General features: G+C 40.4%; 1 protein-coding gene across 6 annotated transcripts in view; it reads left to right on the top strand.

The window, feature by feature from the left end:
- The window catches only part of TSHZ2 (teashirt zinc finger homeobox 2), a 300,718-nt gene that overhangs the window by 127,014 nt on the left and 153,663 nt on the right, over positions 1-20,041 (top strand). The window contains exon 2 of one of the 6 annotated variants that reach the window (XR_003092714.1): positions 14,605-14,768. The exons of 3 other annotated variants lie outside the window; for them this stretch is intronic. Coding sequence is in view for 1 of the 3 variants with exons in the window: in XM_006018177.2 (XP_006018239.1) it covers positions 14,619-14,682 (64 nt within the window). In the remaining 2 variants the exon portion in view is untranslated. Of the gene's footprint in view, positions 1-14,488; positions 14,769-20,041 lie in introns of those variants that run through there. 2 more of the 6 variants (XM_006018177.2, XR_001357572.2) reach the window with 2 other exon arrangements.

Here is a 20,041-nt window from a genome sequence, read left to right on the forward strand (position 1 = left end):
TCTCTGCCCTCTTCTCTCCTGTCTGAACACGCATGTAGATAGCAGGAGACGCTGACTCTCCAATAGCACAGAGACCTCTGTTGGGAGGTTGGTTCAGTTCCCAGCTGTCCCACAGACTCTCTATGTCAGCTTGGGCAGGCCTACCAACTCTTTCATGTGAAAGTTTCCCATCTATAAAATGATGATAATGGTACTCCATCTCCATTTAGATTGTGGACAGCTTAAGATTGGAACTTGCTCTGATCGGTGCGTGCGCAGCGTCTCTTACAGCACACCCTGATCTTAGCATGGTGCTGTTGCAAAAGAGTATTGTTGAATTCTTTCTGCTTTAGAGACACTTGAAGTGATAACAATCAGATGTATTTATTTAGGGTCATACGCATATTTTCCCATTGTTCTGTATGAGTACTTTGGGTTGAAATTCAGTGGGAGTTTTGCATGAGATCAAAATGACAGTTGGATGTAGACTTCCTGCTGGAATATAGTTATAAATAGTCACATAATTCAGTTGGATGATACAATTGTTGAATATTATCTTATATGATTTTGTTTATAACCTCTTAACAATGTGACACATGCCAACACATCTTTGCCAGCACTACCATCACCAAAGTCTAAATCATTTTTTCCTCTACTACTTGAAATTACATGGTATTTTTTTTAGTCTGCACATTTTGCACTACGTTATGATAAATTATTTTTTTGTCTGACATTTCCTTTTTGAAATGCTGGACCATAGTTACATGTGCTTCACTATGTGAAGCAGATTGGGTCAAAAATGGTTTAAATGTCATATCCCTGGTGCAAAATAGATATTCCTGTTTCCAGCAGCTACATGAAGGTTGCAGAATATAAAATCAGGCCTCAAAGTCGCGTATACGGTTCTGTTGACATTTCTTTCTGTGGGGTGACAGAAGCTGTCCCTGTCATTCTCACCAGACTACACCTGTACCGCTGCAATAACACTTGAGTTTGTCTTTGTTTGAAAGCTTACCTGGAAAACATTTCCTGTGGGTCCATTGGAAGATAAGGAAAACTGATGACATGTCATAGACACGTACCTCTCAGGGGAAACAACAGGTAGCGATAGACATCAACTTCACATTCTAGATTCTCTGCTGTTCAGTTTGTTTCCAAGACTTCTAGTTTAAAAAAAAAAAGTTAAACGATTGCTGGGGAGACGTTCTGCTGTTCACAAAGAGAAGTTTTTGTATTAGGGAAGAGTTGCCCCAATGCGTATAATGGTGAGACTTGATTAAATAGCACACCCTATGTCTGGGGCCAAATACTCTTGCCCTTAGCCAGTTCTTTGACTAGCTTCAGGGGTTGCTTTGAATGTGTAAGGAATAGGTAAAGGCCATATATAGTAAAGGCCTGATGTGGCTAATAGGAATTATACACATGCACAAAATGTGCAATTTTATCTTTGCTGCAGAATACCAGCATGAGAAGTTGGGACGGGGATGAAAGGTGCTGGGCCCAGGCTGAGGACAGCCCATGGAGCTGCAGCCGCTATCCCTCTATTACCCATCCTTTCAGTGATCATCCCACAGCCCGTCTGTGGCACAGCTCCTTGCTTACTGCTGCACTAATCTACATGATCCCCTCTGGGTCTAGTGGTCCAGGGTGCTCCTGACTGGGGACAATTTCACCCTGGCTGAAAAATATCTCTGCAAATATAGTTAATCTCTCAGGAAAAACATGGAAAATTAATTTTTTTCCTCATGGTCAGACCCCCTTAAAAGTCTATCTGTGCTGCCCAAGGGATAGACTAAGATGTTTTCTTCTAGCGATTCCCTCCCTAGGGCAAGTGAGAATTGTGGCAGAGGCTGTCTACTGGCCAGAGCAGTTGAGCATGTAATGAGATACTGTTTGTATAGGCCAAATCCAATGTCAGAGGTGTTTTTCTTCATCCTGATGCCTCCTAGTTCAGCTTGCACAGAGTTGTGTTTCAAATCATAATTTAATCCTACATAACCTGCATTTTTTTCTTAACTGGCATGGAGGTTTATTAATCTTATATTCAGAATGGACTTTCTTTCTAATTGACATTTATTACCTACCAGTTGCCATTTATTAGAGAAGGCAACAGTTATCTTTCAACAACAGAATCCTTAAATAAAACGCGTGCCCAGTATTGTCAGAAGAAACCTGAGCCTAATATTAATAAGACCTTAAAAAGGTTGGAATGCAATTCCACGAGGTAAATCTTCCATGTTTGGTTTGCACTCCATATTTTTTGTCCGTGTCGTAATACGTGAAGGCAGTAGAAAATGACTGGCTCAGTTCTGGTAGTTTCTGAACTACCAAGGATTAGAAATTCTCTTATTTTTCTAGTTATTACTGGTTTGCCCATATTTATCAACAATTTTAATAAAAAAAATACAAGAATTATAACATCCTATTTCTTCCTCTGTTTTTAACCAAGCATGATCACTCCAATGGCATTTTCTGTCATTACTAAGGCAGTTTTTCAAAACCAGGAGGAATTCTCACAGCATCTTTTAATGCTGTAACATGCAATAGCATTTTCCTTTGGATTATCATTTTTTTTAAATTTCATTTCTCTCTGCTAAATGATCCCAAGTGTGTGTGTGGGAGAGGCCAAGGGTGGGGGGGGGGGGGGGGGGGAGGAAGAGGGAGGAGGAGGGAGGAGGGAGAAGAAAGGGGATTCCAGCAATACAGTATGTAAGTTTTTCTCTAGAGATGAAATAAAGAGTTTGTGTGTGTATTTACATTTTTCCTTCTGCATTATATACCATATAGTTATGTTTGGAATGGCTCTGTAGAAATGCTGAAGACAAGTTAATGAAAATGGGATGTTTGTACAATTTTGTAAATATTTTGTATTTTATATATATATTTTATATATATATATATATATGTATATATATATCTGGGAGCAGGGATCTTTTATCCTGGATGTTTTTTCTAGATTAGCCAATTCATTCAGACTCACAGTTAGTTTAGTTTAGGACACTGGCAAATGTTCAAAGAATGGGGCACCAGCTGAGTATCTGGCCGCATACGATTAAGTATGAGAGAGGTTTCCAATTCTGTACTATAGTGAAAGCTTTTGAAAAGAAAATCTTTATTAAGCAACCCCTTGTCTTAAGAAATTGCCCCAAAGTATCCTCAAACAAATTGAGCACAGCTGTACTCCATTAAGGATCAAATTGGGGTCCCCCATGCTTGCACTGGTGAGCAGTTAAAGATGCAAGTCATCCCACTGAAATTAATGGAGCTCTTTCTTTGTGTGCCTGCTTGCCACTGATATTGAGGACTTCAATATTTGGCCTACAGCATCATCTCCTGAGGTTATCAATTTTTATCATTTCTTCAAGTGATCACGTAAAAGAGATTTTATTCCTAGCCATTAAAAAAACCTATGTTTTCATCTGAGCTATCTTTTACTTGTACTCACTTCTAAAAGAAGGCATTATGGCAAGGTACAGACCTTTAAAATGCCTGAAGCAGAATCCATCTAAATTATGCGGTTTTCTGTAAGTGGCATAATTTAGATCGGTAGCAAACAGAGCACACATTTGCCCTTGGTGGGGGCACAAATCTTAAACCTGGTTCTGCCATTTTAAATCAGGCTGTGTGCTGAACTTCTGGTCTGTTATGTCTATAGCCTGGTTTTGTGTGCCAGACTTCTGTTCTGGTACAGGTATAGACCAGTTTCTGATCACCTATATTGGTAAAAGTGTAATGTCTGTACCCAGTCTAAGTGTAAAGTCTAAACATTTTGATACACAGAATCAGGGACTTGATTAAAAAATCTCTTTACCAAAATCTTTGTGGTGATCCAGACCATGTGAATTAATGTACCTTGTCCTGTTTTATAGTCCTCAAAATCGACTGTCTCTTAGTCAGTGGAGTTTTGCTTTGGGAGCAAGTTACAGTTGTGCTTAAGGCACTCCACCAGCGTCTAGTTCATTCCCCAGTGAAATTCAAAATGTTGGTTTCCATATAGTAGAGCCCTTTGTGGTTTGTGTCCTGTCCCTCTCATTGGGTTTAATCTCTGTTGGGCAGGTGGATAGCATAGGGATATCTCTGAGCTGAGATATTTGTAGAGGAGTCATTTAGTTCTGGAGTGTCACAAAGGCCTGCTGGTATGCTATTGCCCATGTTTGTGCACTATTAAAAGACAAAAACATCTCTTTTAAACTTTTTCTTTGAATGATTAACATGCAGCATTGCAGTTTTTTTATTTCAATATGGGTGATCAGATCCATTTTTTTGCTAAATATGCACACTAGACTCTTGCATTTAGGTATTCAAAGTTGACATTCAGGTGTCCAGAGCACATTATGGCTAATCATGTCTATGCTGTGATCCATTTCCAAAAGCAAGGTAGAGAATACTAATGCTCTATCCTGATTTATTTCTACTTTCTCAGTCCATTTTCACTACGCGGTTCTCTGCTTGTTTGCTTGTAAGGCCGAGTTGTTTCAGGATTAATTTTTGATCTGTAAACACATTGCATTTAAGTTAATAAGCTAGCTAAGTCCGTGAGTCTCCTGCGAGCTTCCTGAAGATGGGGAGACTGGGTGGGAAGCGTATTAGGCTAGGTTCAATTTACAGGAGGGAAGGGGATTGATTTAAAACATTAAAACATCCTTTTTCAGTTTTGTTCTAACACACTGCTCCTTTATCCTTCATCCTTGCAAAATATGTTTAAAGGTAAAGGCATCATGGTAAATGTTGATATTTGGAAAATAAAATTCCACTTTATTAACCAGGATATACAATTGATCTAGTGACAATTTTGGTTGCTTTCCAGTATCCGTAAAACTTTGGAATGGCTTACAGAGGTTGGAGTAGCTTGCACAGCATACGTCCTGCAGCAGCGTGTGCACATGCATTCTTTCTTGCTTACACAGACAGCCTCGGTGCCATGGTATTTGGTCCAACTGATGAAGACAAGCAATAAGCATGTAATATTTTCATAATCCATCTAGATTCTTACACTGGAGATAATATTAGTAGTGTTTGATTATGTCAGTCTTTCCGTCATGACAGTATAAAGAGTTTCACTGTTTCCCACATTTACGTTTATTATATTTAATACCAGAGCCTGTTTTTAATAAAACTCACTTAACAGAAATGCAAGGGTCAAGGAGCACACTACCAACCTGTCTTACAGCAGTTTCACCAACAGCATTCATTCAGTCTGCATTGATTGGTAGGTAAGGACTTGCATATTCAAGGAGGGATCATGTAGATTTGTTAGAACATTTGATTGGGAATTAACAGAATGGAGCTCTGTTTCTAACCTGGTGTTGAACCAGTTTTATGACCTTGGGCCAGTAACCCAGCCTTATCTTGTCTTATTTCTCCATGGTTAAAATTAGAATAATGCTTAGCTTGCTTACCTTGGGGAAATGGATTAAAATATTCTGAATGCACCAGTATTATTATATTTGTCATAGTCTTCTGGTACTTTTCCAGGCTTTAAAGCAAACGGCTCTTAAATCTTTCTCTCTCTCTTTACATAGGCATGTATGCATGTGCAAATGCTGACATGTATGCATGCGCAAATGCTGACAGACAGATATACATATCTACACATATTTTTTTCCACTAGTGTCCTGAACCAAAAATGCCCCACTCTTTTGCTGTTGTTCAGCATGCTGCAGGCCTGTTGGCTGGTGCTAACCCATCCCAGAGGTGAGCGAGTGTTACATTTTTTTTCAATAAATGATCACTTTGAGTATGATTTGGAAATTGTTCAGGGAACTGAGTGTGGGTCTTATTGCAGGATATAACTCACCCCTACAAAAACTGAAGTCTGATCCTTGGTTGCGGTGCAGTTACTCTAGAGCTGCTTATTGCCATTACTTGTACACAGTTTAAATTTGGGTTTCTAGGTATCGCTTACAAATATGGATACTGTCCTAATTTGCATTATTGGCCCTATATACAACTGCTGAAGAACATTTCTTCATGGTTTATGTGGGGGGTTAAATGCTTTTCTTTACCCCCATTTTGCCCTTCAGCTCCTCTTTGGTGTACAGAGGACTGAAGATATTGTTCACAAGAGAGTTTTCACCCATGGATAGCAAAATTCTCGGAGATTCTCCAGAATGGAAGGTGCTATTTAAATGTAAATTATTATTTACAGTATCTTTTGCTTGATATAAGTTTTTTGGAAGTTTCATCTATACACTTGTTTGTAGTAGCAAATCCTTTCATAGCTATAATTTATATGCAAAGATTTTTCCTGTCCTATCACACGCTTTCCAGTATGTTTTGATGAAGCCTGAAGAGTTCAAACTCAGCCCTAGCATTGTGGATTTTATTCATTTCATATCTTATTTGTATTAAGTTTTGTCATAGGTAAGGGGTTTGCTTTTATATTCCAGGAAGAGAGGATATAGAGTATGCGATTATGCAAGGCCTTTGTTATTTATATACCTTGCACCCTGTGAGTATGCTGTTCTGTGTGCGAATGAAATGCAGGATTCTATTTTAATTCTTGTGACTGCGTCTGATCATTAACAGCTACTACGCAGTAAAAAATAAAAAAAATGCAGTTCAAAGAAGCATGCATATAAATAAATATATGTGAGCATGTAAAAGAATGAATGAGATAAATTGGCTCTTTTCAAATATCCAGCTTGTCTCCAGATTAAGGGAGGCATTTTCAGTGCCACGTTTGGTCTAAACAATACTTTGCTAATTTTTTTTTAAGACATTGCCTTTAATAAAGTTTACAGCCTAGAGGGTAAGTATCTTTTTTATGATTTTTATTCTCACATTGCACGTTTGAAAATAGCAGGAAAGGTTATAAAGTATTGAACATTTTAAAGTTGTTTTGCCATTTCGTTAGGACTTCTGGATTTCAGTCACTTTCAGTTCGTATCCTTGCCTTACCTTTGAACTTTTCTGTACCTTGCCCATTCTCCCTTCTTCCCCTTGTCCAATATTTATTTCTTAAGACAGATTCTTCTTTCAATCCACTTTTTTTTACTGTAAATTCTGCCACTACTTTCTGCAGCAGCCTCTCTCCTTTCATGTCTTGACACCAAACTAGCTGAAAGAACAGGCAGCGGTGTTTCTCGGTCATCTCATTTGCATTTCTAATTCACCTGTCACTACAATATCTCGGCACCGTGGGCAAGATTAAAGATTATGCTGGTCTCGTTTGAAAAGGGCCTTGTGTCCTTTCCTATTTTAAAATGACTTCACAAGGCAGGGAGGTCAGTCTTGGTGATTTTACCAGAAGAAATGTTGAGCTGTCATGTGGTCTGTGCTGTTGATTCACCACCCAACAAAATAGCCACATTTTTACTAGAATTGGGTGAAACTTAAAGCATTTGATCTTTTGTTCAGCCCAGAGACGTCCCAAAGATTGCAAACTGGCTGCCTCAAACATTGTCTTAGCAGTTTGCAGTCTTACTTCTACCTCTTTCTGTCTCCATGCCTCTTCTGGCATGAAGTAAACTTTGTACTAATCCCATCTTTCTTTTACTTTGTTGCAACTTTGCTCACTCATATACCAACCAGTCCCCTGGTTTTGGTGTTGCATTAAGCACTAGGGCTGTGCAAAACTTCAGTAGCCAATTTGATTTGAAGGAGATTTGGCCCAATTCGGGGACCGAATCTCCAAATCTGAATTGAATCGGGAGACCAATTAAAAGATCTGAATCAATTTGAAGCATCCGAATCAATTCAGAGAGAGATTTGGAAAAGATTTGAATATTTGGCCCTAAACTAAACAGGCAGCTGACACAGCTGCCTCCAGCTGGTAAGTCTGTTGGGGTTGGAGGAGTGGGGAGGCAAAGGGTGTGGGGGAGAGAGGGGTTGGGGCTGGGGCTGGGACAAGCTGCCCCGACAGGGCCTGGGGGCTCAGGACATGGAGAGGGATGCGGGATGTAGGCACGGCAGTGCTGAGACCGGGGGCTATGGCCTGCTGCCACTTGCCCAGCTGGTGGAGAGGTGGGGGGGCGTGATGCAGGCATGGTTCACTCCAGGCAGAAGGGGGCAAGCTGCAGCAGGCCCCAGCCATATCAGCGCTGGGAATGGGGACTCTGCCGCCACTTACCAGCCGGTGCGGCAGGGGGCAGGATGCGGGTGCGACAGCACTGGAAGCAGAGGCTCTGCCCTGCTGCCACTTGCCCAGCTGGTGGAGAGGTGGGGGGGCGTGATGCAGGCATGGTTCACTCCAGGCAGAAGGGGGCAAGCTGCAGCAGGCCCCAGCCATATCAGCGCTGGGAATGGGGACTCTGCCGCCACTTACCAGCCGGTGCGGCAGGGTGCAGGATGCGGGTGTGGCAGCACTGGGAGCAGGGACTATGCTCTGCTGCCCACTAGTCCCCTTCCGCCTGGAGTGAGCTGTGCCTGCATTGCACTCCCCCTGCCCCTCCCCGTGCTGGCCGGGCAAGCGGCAGCAGGGCAGAGCCCCTGCTCGGCAGCTGTATCAGCTGCCTGTTTAGTCTATGCTGAATCTACGAAACGGTGCCAAATGTTTCGGATCTGATTCGGCCGAATTGAATTGGGACTGTGATTTGAATCTCCGAATCTAATTATTGTCCTCCGAATTGGCTGAATTCGAATCTGAAGTGAATACTTGCCGCTTTGTACAGGCCTATTAAGCACTATCATTGTGGAACAGTACTAATTCACTGTGCTTGATGTGCTGTGGCTAAATACTTTAATCAAACCTTGTGTTTTCCTGGATGAACAGGCTGAAGGTACTCTGGAATACATTGCTTCTTTTCCCCATATAAACTCATGCACTTGCACCATCAGGTGACTTCAATTATGCTTGAGTTTCAAAGATAGTAGCCAACCTAAGATAAATGACTAGGGGTCCTGACATCCCCAGATGGAGTTGGTTATGTGTTTTCATATGCATGGAGCAACTGTTTATTTTTCATTTTTAATTCAGTTACAGGAACAATAAAAAAGAACAAATGTAGAGTCTGAAAAAGAGATAATACAGTGACTCATTCTAACATTTTGTGTCTGGCTTGAAACTGGGGTCCAAAAACAAGGGCCAGGTAGGCAAACATTTACAAATGTATAAATCAGTGCCTTGGAATGTGGAAAACAGCAAAGCAGCATTTCCCACCCCAGAGGTGGTGTAGGTAGGAGGTCTGTTTGAGGTCATGGAAGGCACCAAGGAGGTGTCAGGAGGGAGCAAGAATACTTATCCACACTTTGCTAAGTTAGACAAAGGTTGGTTTGAGTTTCAAACAGTCTCTCAGGATTTTGAGTTGTTCTTATTCAGTGCTGATTTAACTGTATTCTCAGCTACAAGCACAACTTGGTTTGTTAGCTCTTCCTTCCGAGACAACTGAGCTTTGTATACCTACAACGTGCCCTGGGTGGTTTCCTTATGTAAGATTTGCAATGTTGTTTCAGCATTCGCCACTTAAACCAAATGTTTAGAAAGGACTAGGCCACTAGTTTAAGATTTGAGAGAGCTGGGTTCAAGACACTACTGAACTACAAACTTCTTGTGTAACCTAGGACAAATCACTGAACCTTTCTGTATTTCAGAATATGAACACATAAGTTACTGCAAGGCAATGAGGGCAGGGTTTACACAAAACGTCACAACTGTATCGTAATGGCTTGTGTGCAAGCTCTTACCCTGCTGTAAGTAAAAACTAACCTATGGTTGCTTCCTTTCAATGAGCAGTGAGTAAGCATGGGGTAAGCATGTATTACCTGTACAGGTATTGAGGAGTATTATACACTGTAAATCCCGCTCCTCCTCCTCCATGTTTAAGTTGCAGCACCCACTATTAGCAGGGTGGTAGTGATGTTCAATTCCTCCAGGATGATGAATTGGTCAGATACTATGGTAATAAGAAAGGACTGCAGATAGAAAGAAATGGTACAGTGAGACTTGCTGCTGTTCCAGTTACCTACCACAGAGTAATTCTAAACCACCACTTGGCAAAATAAAATAAAATGCTCATAGAAAAGGAATAAAAACATCTTCCCTAATAGAGTCTCTTGGGACCCAAATGTTTTTCAAATAAGATATCTGCTGCTGAAAAAAAAAGGTAGGAGGTTTTTTTCCTCTTGCGGTTTAACTGCAAGTTTTGCTCCACCAAAAGACAATGAACTTCAACATTTGTGAACAGCTAGTCATTTTTGACAGTGCAGGGCTTCTGCTGTATATAGTATAGTATTTATAATGTTTCTGCAAGTGTCTCTTTGATTACATTATTCCTTTGTCTGACCTATACTTTCAGATAAAAGTGTTTTGCTTAGAAACTACATAATAAATCACCTGTAGGAAATAGACAAGTTCTTTTTCTATCAGGGACTAAATGTGAAAAATGTTTTAAAAGGAACTAAGTGTAAATGATGGAGTTCTGTTACCAGTTTTGGCTTAGCAGGAACAAAGTAAAGGTAATGTACAGTAAGCATGTCTCGGGGTCACTGCAGGCATATGTCAAATGTCTGAATGGTACTTTATTTGGTGAAGGGATCAAAGAAAAGCTTTTTTATTATTAGTCTTTCTGTATGTTAAGATATGGAACCATTTCCTCCCTTTTTATCTTTCATATAACTATGCTAGTTGCAGTGATCTTAGAAATAAGATCACCAACTCCAGAACGGGATTAGGTTTCAGTAGTTAAAAAATTACATCAATGCTAAGCATGATTTGACCCACCTTCCTTGTGTCAGCCTGGTGAAATTATTCTACAGCTCCATAAATCCTGTCTGCCTTTTCCTTTTTGTCTCCAAAATAAGTGCTATCTTGGGAGTGAAAGGGTCTTCTGGTGGGCAACCAATCACATGTTAAATGTGTCACGGTAAATCTGCAAGAGGTTTCAGAAAGAGGAGACAAAAACTTCTGACGCTTAGGAAGCTTGAACTAAATAAATAATGTCTACTGTGGAATGGGTAAAAAAAAAATGTTAAGATACGAATGCCCGTTTTTCTTTTCTACCACCATTTCCTCTCCAATAAATAATGGATCGCCAGTGCAAGAATCAGGCTTGGAGTACTTGCAGAAAGAAGTGCACATTTCCAAAAACATGTGTGCTAGTAACTTTTTGGTTGTTTGTAATTCATCAGCCATGTTTCAAAACAGGGTCCATACTATACACACACTAGTTTCCTTTCCTGGAACAGTTATCATATATTAAATAAATGTGTGTGTTTTCTTCCTCCTTACTGTATGTATTAGACTTGGGTGCCCATTTTCTTAGTGATGGAAGTCTAAGATTCAAACCTTGTGGATTGAAAACAAGCCGATACATTTTATGTGAAGGAATTTTATGTGATTAAGGGAGTCGATTTATTCTGTAAAGAAGAAATAGTGGGCTAAGCACCTTCAACATACAGTAAAGTCTCTGGGCTTTAAGCCTCTCACAGGGTACAGCCCAGAGATTGGCAACATCTCCTTGAGTAATAGTACTCAGAAGTAAATGCTGTAACCATTACTAGGTACAGTCTTTGTGTCTCTGATATTATTTACCATTAATTTGACTCAGAAAAAGTGTCCCACAAGAATTTTTAGATGTCACCATGACACAGTATATAGTTTCTACCTTGATCTTTTTTTTAAAAGCTGATGACATTAATGAGGAACAGCAAATGAACAGGAAATCATCTAATGATGCAGCTGAGGTCAAACCCAAGGAACAAGCACAGTGGGTTAAAACACCAGCACAGTAATGAAAGTGTGAACAAATGAACCATCTAATAAATAATTAACAATTCATTTTCTTCTGTCTTTTATCTTTGCTTTTTCCCTCTGCTTTTTTACCCTGTGTTTCTGTTTTGCATTTTCCGTGTTTCTGCAATTAATTACAAAACTAAATCAAAGCACAAGGTTACAAAGTTCCATTACTGAAATCCTGTTGGAATGAAAAGTTCTGGTTCTCCGATCCTATTAGTTTATGCTCATGTTGAGGGCTGGATGTGCATATTTTATAGAATGAGTGCATGATTTAGAAATGTCTGTTCCTCCTAGGCAAGCATTTCACAATAGAGACCTTCTCTTTCTGAGCAAAAGAGGCTTTGTTTTATAAATCTCCAATGCAATGTACATGCAGTTTTGTGTCATGTTATATTGTCATATGACAAGACATGAACCAATGTAAGCCATCGTAACACAGCACAATGCAATGTATGAGTTACACCTTGTCAGGTTTTTTTGGTTTAAGAAAAGGAGCTTTTTTTCCCACAGGTAGAAAGTGATGCTAGAAAGAAAATCCCCGTGTTACCTAGAAACTGACAGGTGCTTCTATTTTCTGACTATCCAAATTAAATTTAATCTGAACACATCTCTACACAGCAAACCTCTGGTTGCTTTACTTTCCGTAGCTTACCAATTTTTAATGTTAGTGCTCTAGTAATGTGGTTAACAGTTTGCCTCGGGCATGCAGTTAAAAGCATGTTTTGCCCAACTGGGCAACTCCTGAGTTCCTCAAAGGTTAAGGCTGCCTCGTTAGGAAAGCTTAGTGTCTGAAATCCATACCACTAGTGAAGAATGAAACAGTGAGGGAGTCACCTGGCCTGACGGTTGAATTTTAAGCAAAATCTTGTAGTTATTAAAGCCACCAGAACAAGCAGATATGCACGCAAAGTGGTTGCCAGTAAAAACACGATGTTTGCGACTCTCCGGTGATTGCAGCAGCATTGCACAAGGACGTATCGTGTGATACGTACTGTAGAGTTTTAGAACAATGGTTTTTTTTATGGGCATCTATGGTGTGTATAAGTGTTGTGTGTGTAATACCAAGTGGTAGGCGTATCTATTTTAATCGGTTCGGATTGGTTGTCTTGTGCCAATTGACCAAAACTTCCATTATTCAAGACTTTAGACAACATTTGAAATGCTTATAATGCAAAATGGCAGCACTTGAATGCATCTACTTTCAGAAAACTCTCCATGTAGTAATATCACCTTTTTTTCCCAGAAAAGGTATTATAAAACACATAATAACTGTTTCTTTTGAACAATAGCCATGTAAAATATTACCCTTAGGTTAAAAAGTTACCTCCAATTGTGATATTCAGCTTTTGGCATTATTTCACACTCTTTGTAATTTTTCTAACCCTTAAGAAATATTGTACTACTATTGCCTTCAAAACCAATCACTATTTATTATATTGTATGTATAGTGCTGGCCAAGTACTGTAGCAAGAGCTAGTGAGAACGATTACACAGAGGAATTTCAAGGTTTCCCAGTAATTTTGAAAGGTAAAACTTAGCGAACTTTGGGATCTTATACAAGCATTTCCTACATCCTCACATTGTGGTTTAATTGACAGCAGTAGTGTATATGTATCTACACAAAACTCTCAGGCCGCATCCCCATAAATGGAGGCGTGCAGTTGCCATGGCAAAAAGCGACCGCACAAATTCACGCTGCTGTTTTTTGCCCTGGTGTGCATGCCCCTGCACGTGGGATTAGTGCAGGAAAAAATGCTCTGGGTGGGATATGGGAGGCTGGGTCCACCACCTGGGCTGGCCTCATCAGCCTTACCTGGGATCCTGGGGGCTTCCTGGGGCACCAGTGGCAGCAGTCCAGGCACTGCTGCCACCTACATTGCCCTGCTTTTTTTCCACATGCTTTTTATTTTAAATATATTGGGGTTTCCCGGTATCTAAAGGTGGCTCCATGCTACAAATATGCAGTGGGGAGAACCAAATCATGTGCATGGGGTGCGTTATGTGGTGCTTTTGAAGCACTGCAAAACATACACGTGTGCTCATGTGGACACGGCCTTATAGAGTGAAATTTGCCTCTGTTCAGTAGAGGATATATGTAAAGTCCTATATACCGTATAACCCCCACTTAATTCCCAAGATAAGGACTTAATTGGTGATAAAGTAATGCAGAGTATTTAGTATAGGTATTTTGCTCCAGGGTGAATTTCACCCATAATTAAAACATTCCCACAGAATACCTTCTGTCTACTTAGAAATCCAGTTCCATTACAGCTGCACTGTAGAACCAACTCAGGACTTCTGAAATGTTTCAATATTAGTAAAGTGTCCTCATGGCAGAGGTTAAGCTAAACAGGTTCCAGTCTACCCATGCACCATATTTATCAGAAAGCATGATAAAATAAAGTAGGTATAAGGCCATATTCTGTTCTTGGTTAGATGAGAGAAGAAATTGTTAAGGTTAAATACTAAATGATGAAAATAAAACTAATTACAGGAAAAATCTATAATGTTCTGGCTCCTCTTTCCTAAGGAAACAAAACTTTTCTCTTTCTCGCCATGCTCAAATGAGCACCCTTCTATTCTATTCTATTCTATTCTAGTTCCTATACCTCGCTTATTGCTGTAATATCTGAACACCATCCTGTAGTTCATTAAGCAGTAGGGCTAATGGAGGGTGATTTACTTTTTACACCTTTCACTCCTGAATTATTTGCATCCAAAACACAGAGGGGCAGAGCTTCAGCTGATGCCAATGATGGCAATTTGTACCAGCTGAGCACATGGCTTCAAAACTAGTGGAGGGTAAAAAGGTAACTAATAAATCTAACAGGACAACTCAAGACTTAGTATAACGTATGGCAGCTATATAGTGCATTTGAAACTCCTCTCCATCTTTGGAAGTTTTGTTGTTGGGCACCTCTCATTTCTTCTTTTTGTATTGTGATAAAAAGGAAGTCTGTGAAGAATGTGGGGCCGAGTAAACCAAACGACTTCAGTACTTATCAAAAAAGCAGTTGTGGAGCACCAAGGTAAACTGAAATACCAGTATCCTGATAAGGGGCGTGTTGGCCTGAGAGATGGCCACAGTAATGGAGAACAGAAGTGCAGCTGACTGGTAAATACCTATTTAACAAATACTTTCTTCTTGTTGTTTGGTTCATAGATTGGAAATCCAGTGTCCCTCAAACTCTCTCTTGACAAGTGGAATTTTAAAACAATGCAGAACAAAGCGAGATGTGCTTCTGGTATAATTATGCCTTCTGCAACTTAAATTTTAGGCACTCAGTTTCCTCTCTTACTTAAATGTATCTGTGTATTTTAATAGGAACATTCAGCTATGCTTTTATTAATGCAAAAACATTAAAGCACCAACCCTGAATTCTAAAGCCTTAAAGGGCTGTTTCAAACAGAACCTGTCATAAAATGTGCTCTCAAGCGTGTCCCCTTTAAGAGATTCAAGAATTAAATGTTCCCGTATGTGAATTTTATTTTGTACAGCACATTTGCTTTATGGCTACAATTAAGTTAGATGTGCCGATAACAATGTCTGCTTTCCATTTTAAATCGCACATTTCAGACAGTGTGCATTGTTTTATTATCTAATCCACATGCTTTTAATTGCAATTATGGTCCCTTATGAGTCCCCTGGGAGGGCATGATTGCAATTAAAAATGTAATTTAAATGTTAATTAATTACATTCATTTTCTAAACTGGGAAAATTTCATTTATTATTTTCATGTGTTGTGCACTTATCCTAAATGCATTACCTTCTAAATGTTTTTTTTTCCAAATTAAGTGTTATGTTTATAAAACAGGGTGTTTAATACCCTTTAAAATTTTGTTAGAATGTTTATACAAATTATTACTTTAAATTAATTGATTCCAAGCTCTCTGCACAATCTGTGTGTGCCATGCAGAGCAGAAAAGAGTTATTTTTGATATTCTGCTGAAGTTACATTACCACAAGCATCAAAAAGTAAATTGGAATTAGGTATATTTACAATATGAATGTTGATACACATTGTGCAGAAAAAAATCCAGCTTTAAAATATCTGTTTATCATTACCTGGCCAAATTCTACATTACTCAGATTTTATTCCTGTACCCTTCATACTCCCACCAGAATCGGGATGTTCTTTATCATGAAGAGGTTAAAATCTATCACATAAGGCATGGTAACAATAGTAGAAAGAGTAGGTTAAAAAGCCACATGGCCAACTCAGAACATCTTGAGTCCCAAATCAGGGTTTTTTGGAAAAAAAACTACAGGTCAAATAAAAAAAACACTTCTTCTAGTTTTTGAACCTTAAAGGTTCAAAAGGTGTGCTCAAATCATGCCTCCCACCTTTTGTCTGCAGCTATGAGGGTTGGCTACCTGCTTCTTTTAAATGAAAGTGGAGATTATCACATAACCCTGTACTTTTGGGAACTGACGATGAAACAGTTCCAAGATCTTCAAAATTGGAAAAAAAAAATCCAGAGAGTCCATAACAACCTAACAGTGGTGAATTCACAGTCGCATGACTAACAAAAGTTATATCTGATCCCTATTAACACCAATAGGAGGTTTTTTGTTTTCCCATTTGTTTCATTGGCCAGTAATTCAGAGGTATGAACACAACACAGTGGTTTTGAATTTTTTGAATGATCACTGACTATCACTTAGTATCCAAACCTACCTTACATTGATTAGCTGATTTAGTATAGCCATTGCAGCAGAAGTGGGTCTGGAGGAGGGAATTGAAAGGCCTCATAGAATGGGGATGAATATGAAAGTAGGTACTAGTGTACCTTATTCTTTGAATTCAGCATAAAAGTGAAGGATAACATCAAGTTTCTATATATTATCTTAAGAAAGATATCCTCATTGTAGGTTCCTGGTCAGTTCATTTAAAAACTCGGGCTACATTTTCTGACAATCACAAAACAAAGCAATTAATACAGGAAAATTCAGATTTAAACTGATAGGACGATCTCTTTAACTTTTCCCAATATGCTCGGGTGGGACTAAGGCCCTGTCTACAGAGAAAGGGGCACCTAGAAGATGCCGGTAGAAGATGTGATTTTAAACCAAAGGCTGTGAGCTCATCTTGATTCAGACCAGGACCAGGAATTGAACTGTCTATATAGCCATTTAATATTTCCTTGTTTGTCGCTAGTGTCTGTGTTTATCTTTGACAGCCATAGCTGTTAGTTTTGCCTGTGGTACTGCCTGTTAATCACACAATGCAGTGTCTAGGTGATATTACTGGAAATATCTGCAGTTTGACCTTTCTACTTGTCATGATAGTGTGTCAGTAGTAGCATATGACCTGATGACCTTCCATCTTTACTTTCCATTCTGGAGGTGGCCCTAATGAGACACTTCCTTTGCCTTCTTCCAGGAAAGCTGGTATTTTGGACAAAATATTGAAACTGTAACATTTTAGCACAGGCAAAACTACAATGTATGTTGTCCCCTTGGCATATCAAGTCATCAGCACCCAGGTTTAGCAAATTCTCTTAATTAGGGGTTGCTAGGGAGGATTGCTATTAAAAAATTAAATGAAAGAAATTGGGAAAATGATGAGCCAGTGCCCAGCTTACGTGGTCATAAGTCTTTCCGGCTACTTTAGCTATTTACAATAGTTGACTATTATGAGGAAATGTTTCTTAGGAGTGGGAAAAGACCTCATTACTTCACAGGTAGTAAAGGAGGTCGACTACAGTTTTCTTCTATGATTTACACTCTTACTTTATTTTTATGTCTCCCATTTGTTTCTATTAGAATCACATGTAGTTCTGAAACAGCAAAAGTCTGTAACCTTTTTTTTTTTAAAACAAGTACGTAGCCTTTACTTACACAATTAAATCCTATTAAATTGAATGCCCCTATTCCCATCAATAACCTAGTTTGCTTAAGTCTCCATCCGAATAAGATCTGTGAGGTCTTATTATGAGGTAAAAATTGTAGAAGTTCTTTGATCGGTTCAGGATGCTGCAGTTCATTTTGTGATGAAGAGATCAAAACCATTACCTGGCTCCTGATAGCCCTCATTGGTTATCTATTGAAAAAATCAGATTCTAAATAAATTACTATTGTACTTTTAAATCTGTGCATGACATGTCCTACTTACTGTGTGGCCTAGATAATTTCCATAAATTAACCTCTCTTACCTTCCATTTCTTCTGCCATTCTGCTGTTACCTTTCTCCGAACTGCTCCATCATTACGTAACTCATCCACTGGATGGAGAAGACAGTGATACTGTGCTGAGTTTTAAAGTGACATTAAGAACCTACCTGCCTAAGCGTTCGTTTGCATCTTGTTCACTAGACTTGTCACAGAGATGGTGAGATAATATATTATGAGATGTGTACTGAATTAGCTGTCAATTTTAGTGAAGCTCTTCCTTATGTGTGTGAGGAGAAAGCTGTTGAATGATGCTCATTCTTCCCTCCCCACCCTCCCCCTCCCCGCATAAGATATTTCATTTTAGTCACCCAACTCCAGCCAGCTTTCGCAAGGCTGCTGTCAGCTGTGACCCCGGCTCAGGAGTGGCAGGGCTGTAATAACTGTATGCTGCCTGATGTAATTTGTACTGGTTGTGGACTGCACTTCTGCTTAAGCACAGGAGGGGCTGCTCGTGAAATATCCATCACCCTGTCACCACAACCATAACACAAGGAAAATGTGAAGTGCTCAAAGTGAAGGCCTACCTTTCCCCCGCCTCTTTCCCCTTTACCTCCTCTTCATTTTGGCTGCTGTGGCTGAAGGGGGTTGGTCCCCAAATGGGGTTGGTCTTTTAGCTAGAAGAGGGGTTGGCAACATATAGCCCATGAGATCCTGCTCAGAGAGCCCAAGAGTTTTGCTTGTGCTCACATTAGCTCCAGTGGCCACACCAGGGCTAAGCTGCAAGTAGCTACACCGGGGCTGGGCAACTTCGAGCTGCAACCTTGTTGCTGTTGCTTCCTCCTCCCAGAGATGGTGTGGGCGCACTGGACCTGGGAATCTGGAAGCTGTGTCCACACTGCTCCTGCTTGTCCCTTCCCCGCTTTTCCCCCACTCCTGCCCTGCAGTTGCAGCACAAAAGCAGCAGCAGTGCAGAAGCAGCTTTCTACTGCCCAGCACAAGAGCTGCTCCCGACCAGCTGGAAGTTGCACCTGTCCCTCTGCCCTGGAGAAAAGGGCTGGGAGAAGGCTCTGGGACCTGGGCACAGCTTTATGGTCTGAGTGTGGACACAGGGAAAGTCCCCTGCCAATGATGCACCATGGAAGCCATATTGCCTATATAGGACTGGAGCAGGGTTGTTCCGATCCATAGCCTGAAAAGGCGGCCAGCCACTGAGCTAGAAGGTTGGCTCACTGAATAGCTGTGGTCAGCAGCACACGCAAAGGAAGTATGTCTCTCCTTAAAGCATCAAAGTACACATGGAAATGCATCTCTGGCCCCTCTCCTGCCTGCAAAATGACACCTGTGCCAGCTGTAGAGGTAGCACTCCCACTACCCACACAACAGTACTTCCTTTAGGGCTCCCCTGCTTGATAATTGCAGTTGCATGCTTTGGGAAACTTTTATTGTATTTGCAGCAGGATGAAAGAGCAAGGGCTTCATGAGCTGCCCTTTGGTGTATCCAGCATGCAGGATGGGTAGCAGTTCTGCTACCTGGTCTATAGCTTGATTCAGGAAAGTGTGAAAATAAAATTATGGTAAAACCAAGTCCCTTGGCTCTTTAGCAAGGGCTGAATTTTTACTGCCTTCTCATTAAAAATGGAAAGCAAGTAATAATAATGATGACAAGGTTCTTTGGGTAAATCCAACTGAAATTGTTGGAAAAATTCTTCTTTGCAAGCTTTCAGGCACAAACACCCTTCTTCAGGCTGAGGAAGTGTCTGCAGTTGTTGTGTGCTCTTCCTAGATGGGATAGAACAGAATAGAAGCTAGAGGCCAGAAGTCAGTATGCAAGAATGCCAGTCAGCAGAAATGTATGTTGAAGTAGTCAATGAGTAAGACAGAGGTGTGTGTGTGGGGGGGGGCGAAGGGGAATGTAGACTTGGTGATAGGATGTAGCTGGTAAATAATTACTTGGGGTATCAGATGTTAGGTAGGTTCTGATGTGCCATAAATCCAGTGTCTATATTTAGTAGGCCTGTGCAAATAGGGAAATATTAGATTCAGATTCAAATTCAGCCAATTCAGGGGACAATGATTTGATTCAGTAATTAGAATCACTGTCCCTATTCAATTCAGCTGAATCAGAATCAGAGATTCGAGTCTGATTTGGAGATTCGGATCAGCCAGGGAAAGGCAAGCATAGCCGGGCGGCTCCAGGTTCTCCCATGGCTCCTTCGGCTATGCCAGGCTCCCCCCGGGTGGCAGGAGCCGTGGGAGAAGCCCTTATGGCTGCC

This window comes from Alligator sinensis, unplaced genomic scaffold (genome assembly GCF_000455745.1).
Source record: "Alligator sinensis unplaced genomic scaffold, ASM45574v1 scaffold115_1, whole genome shotgun sequence".
Lineage (NCBI taxonomy): Eukaryota > Metazoa > Chordata > Crocodylia > Alligatoridae > Alligator > Alligator sinensis.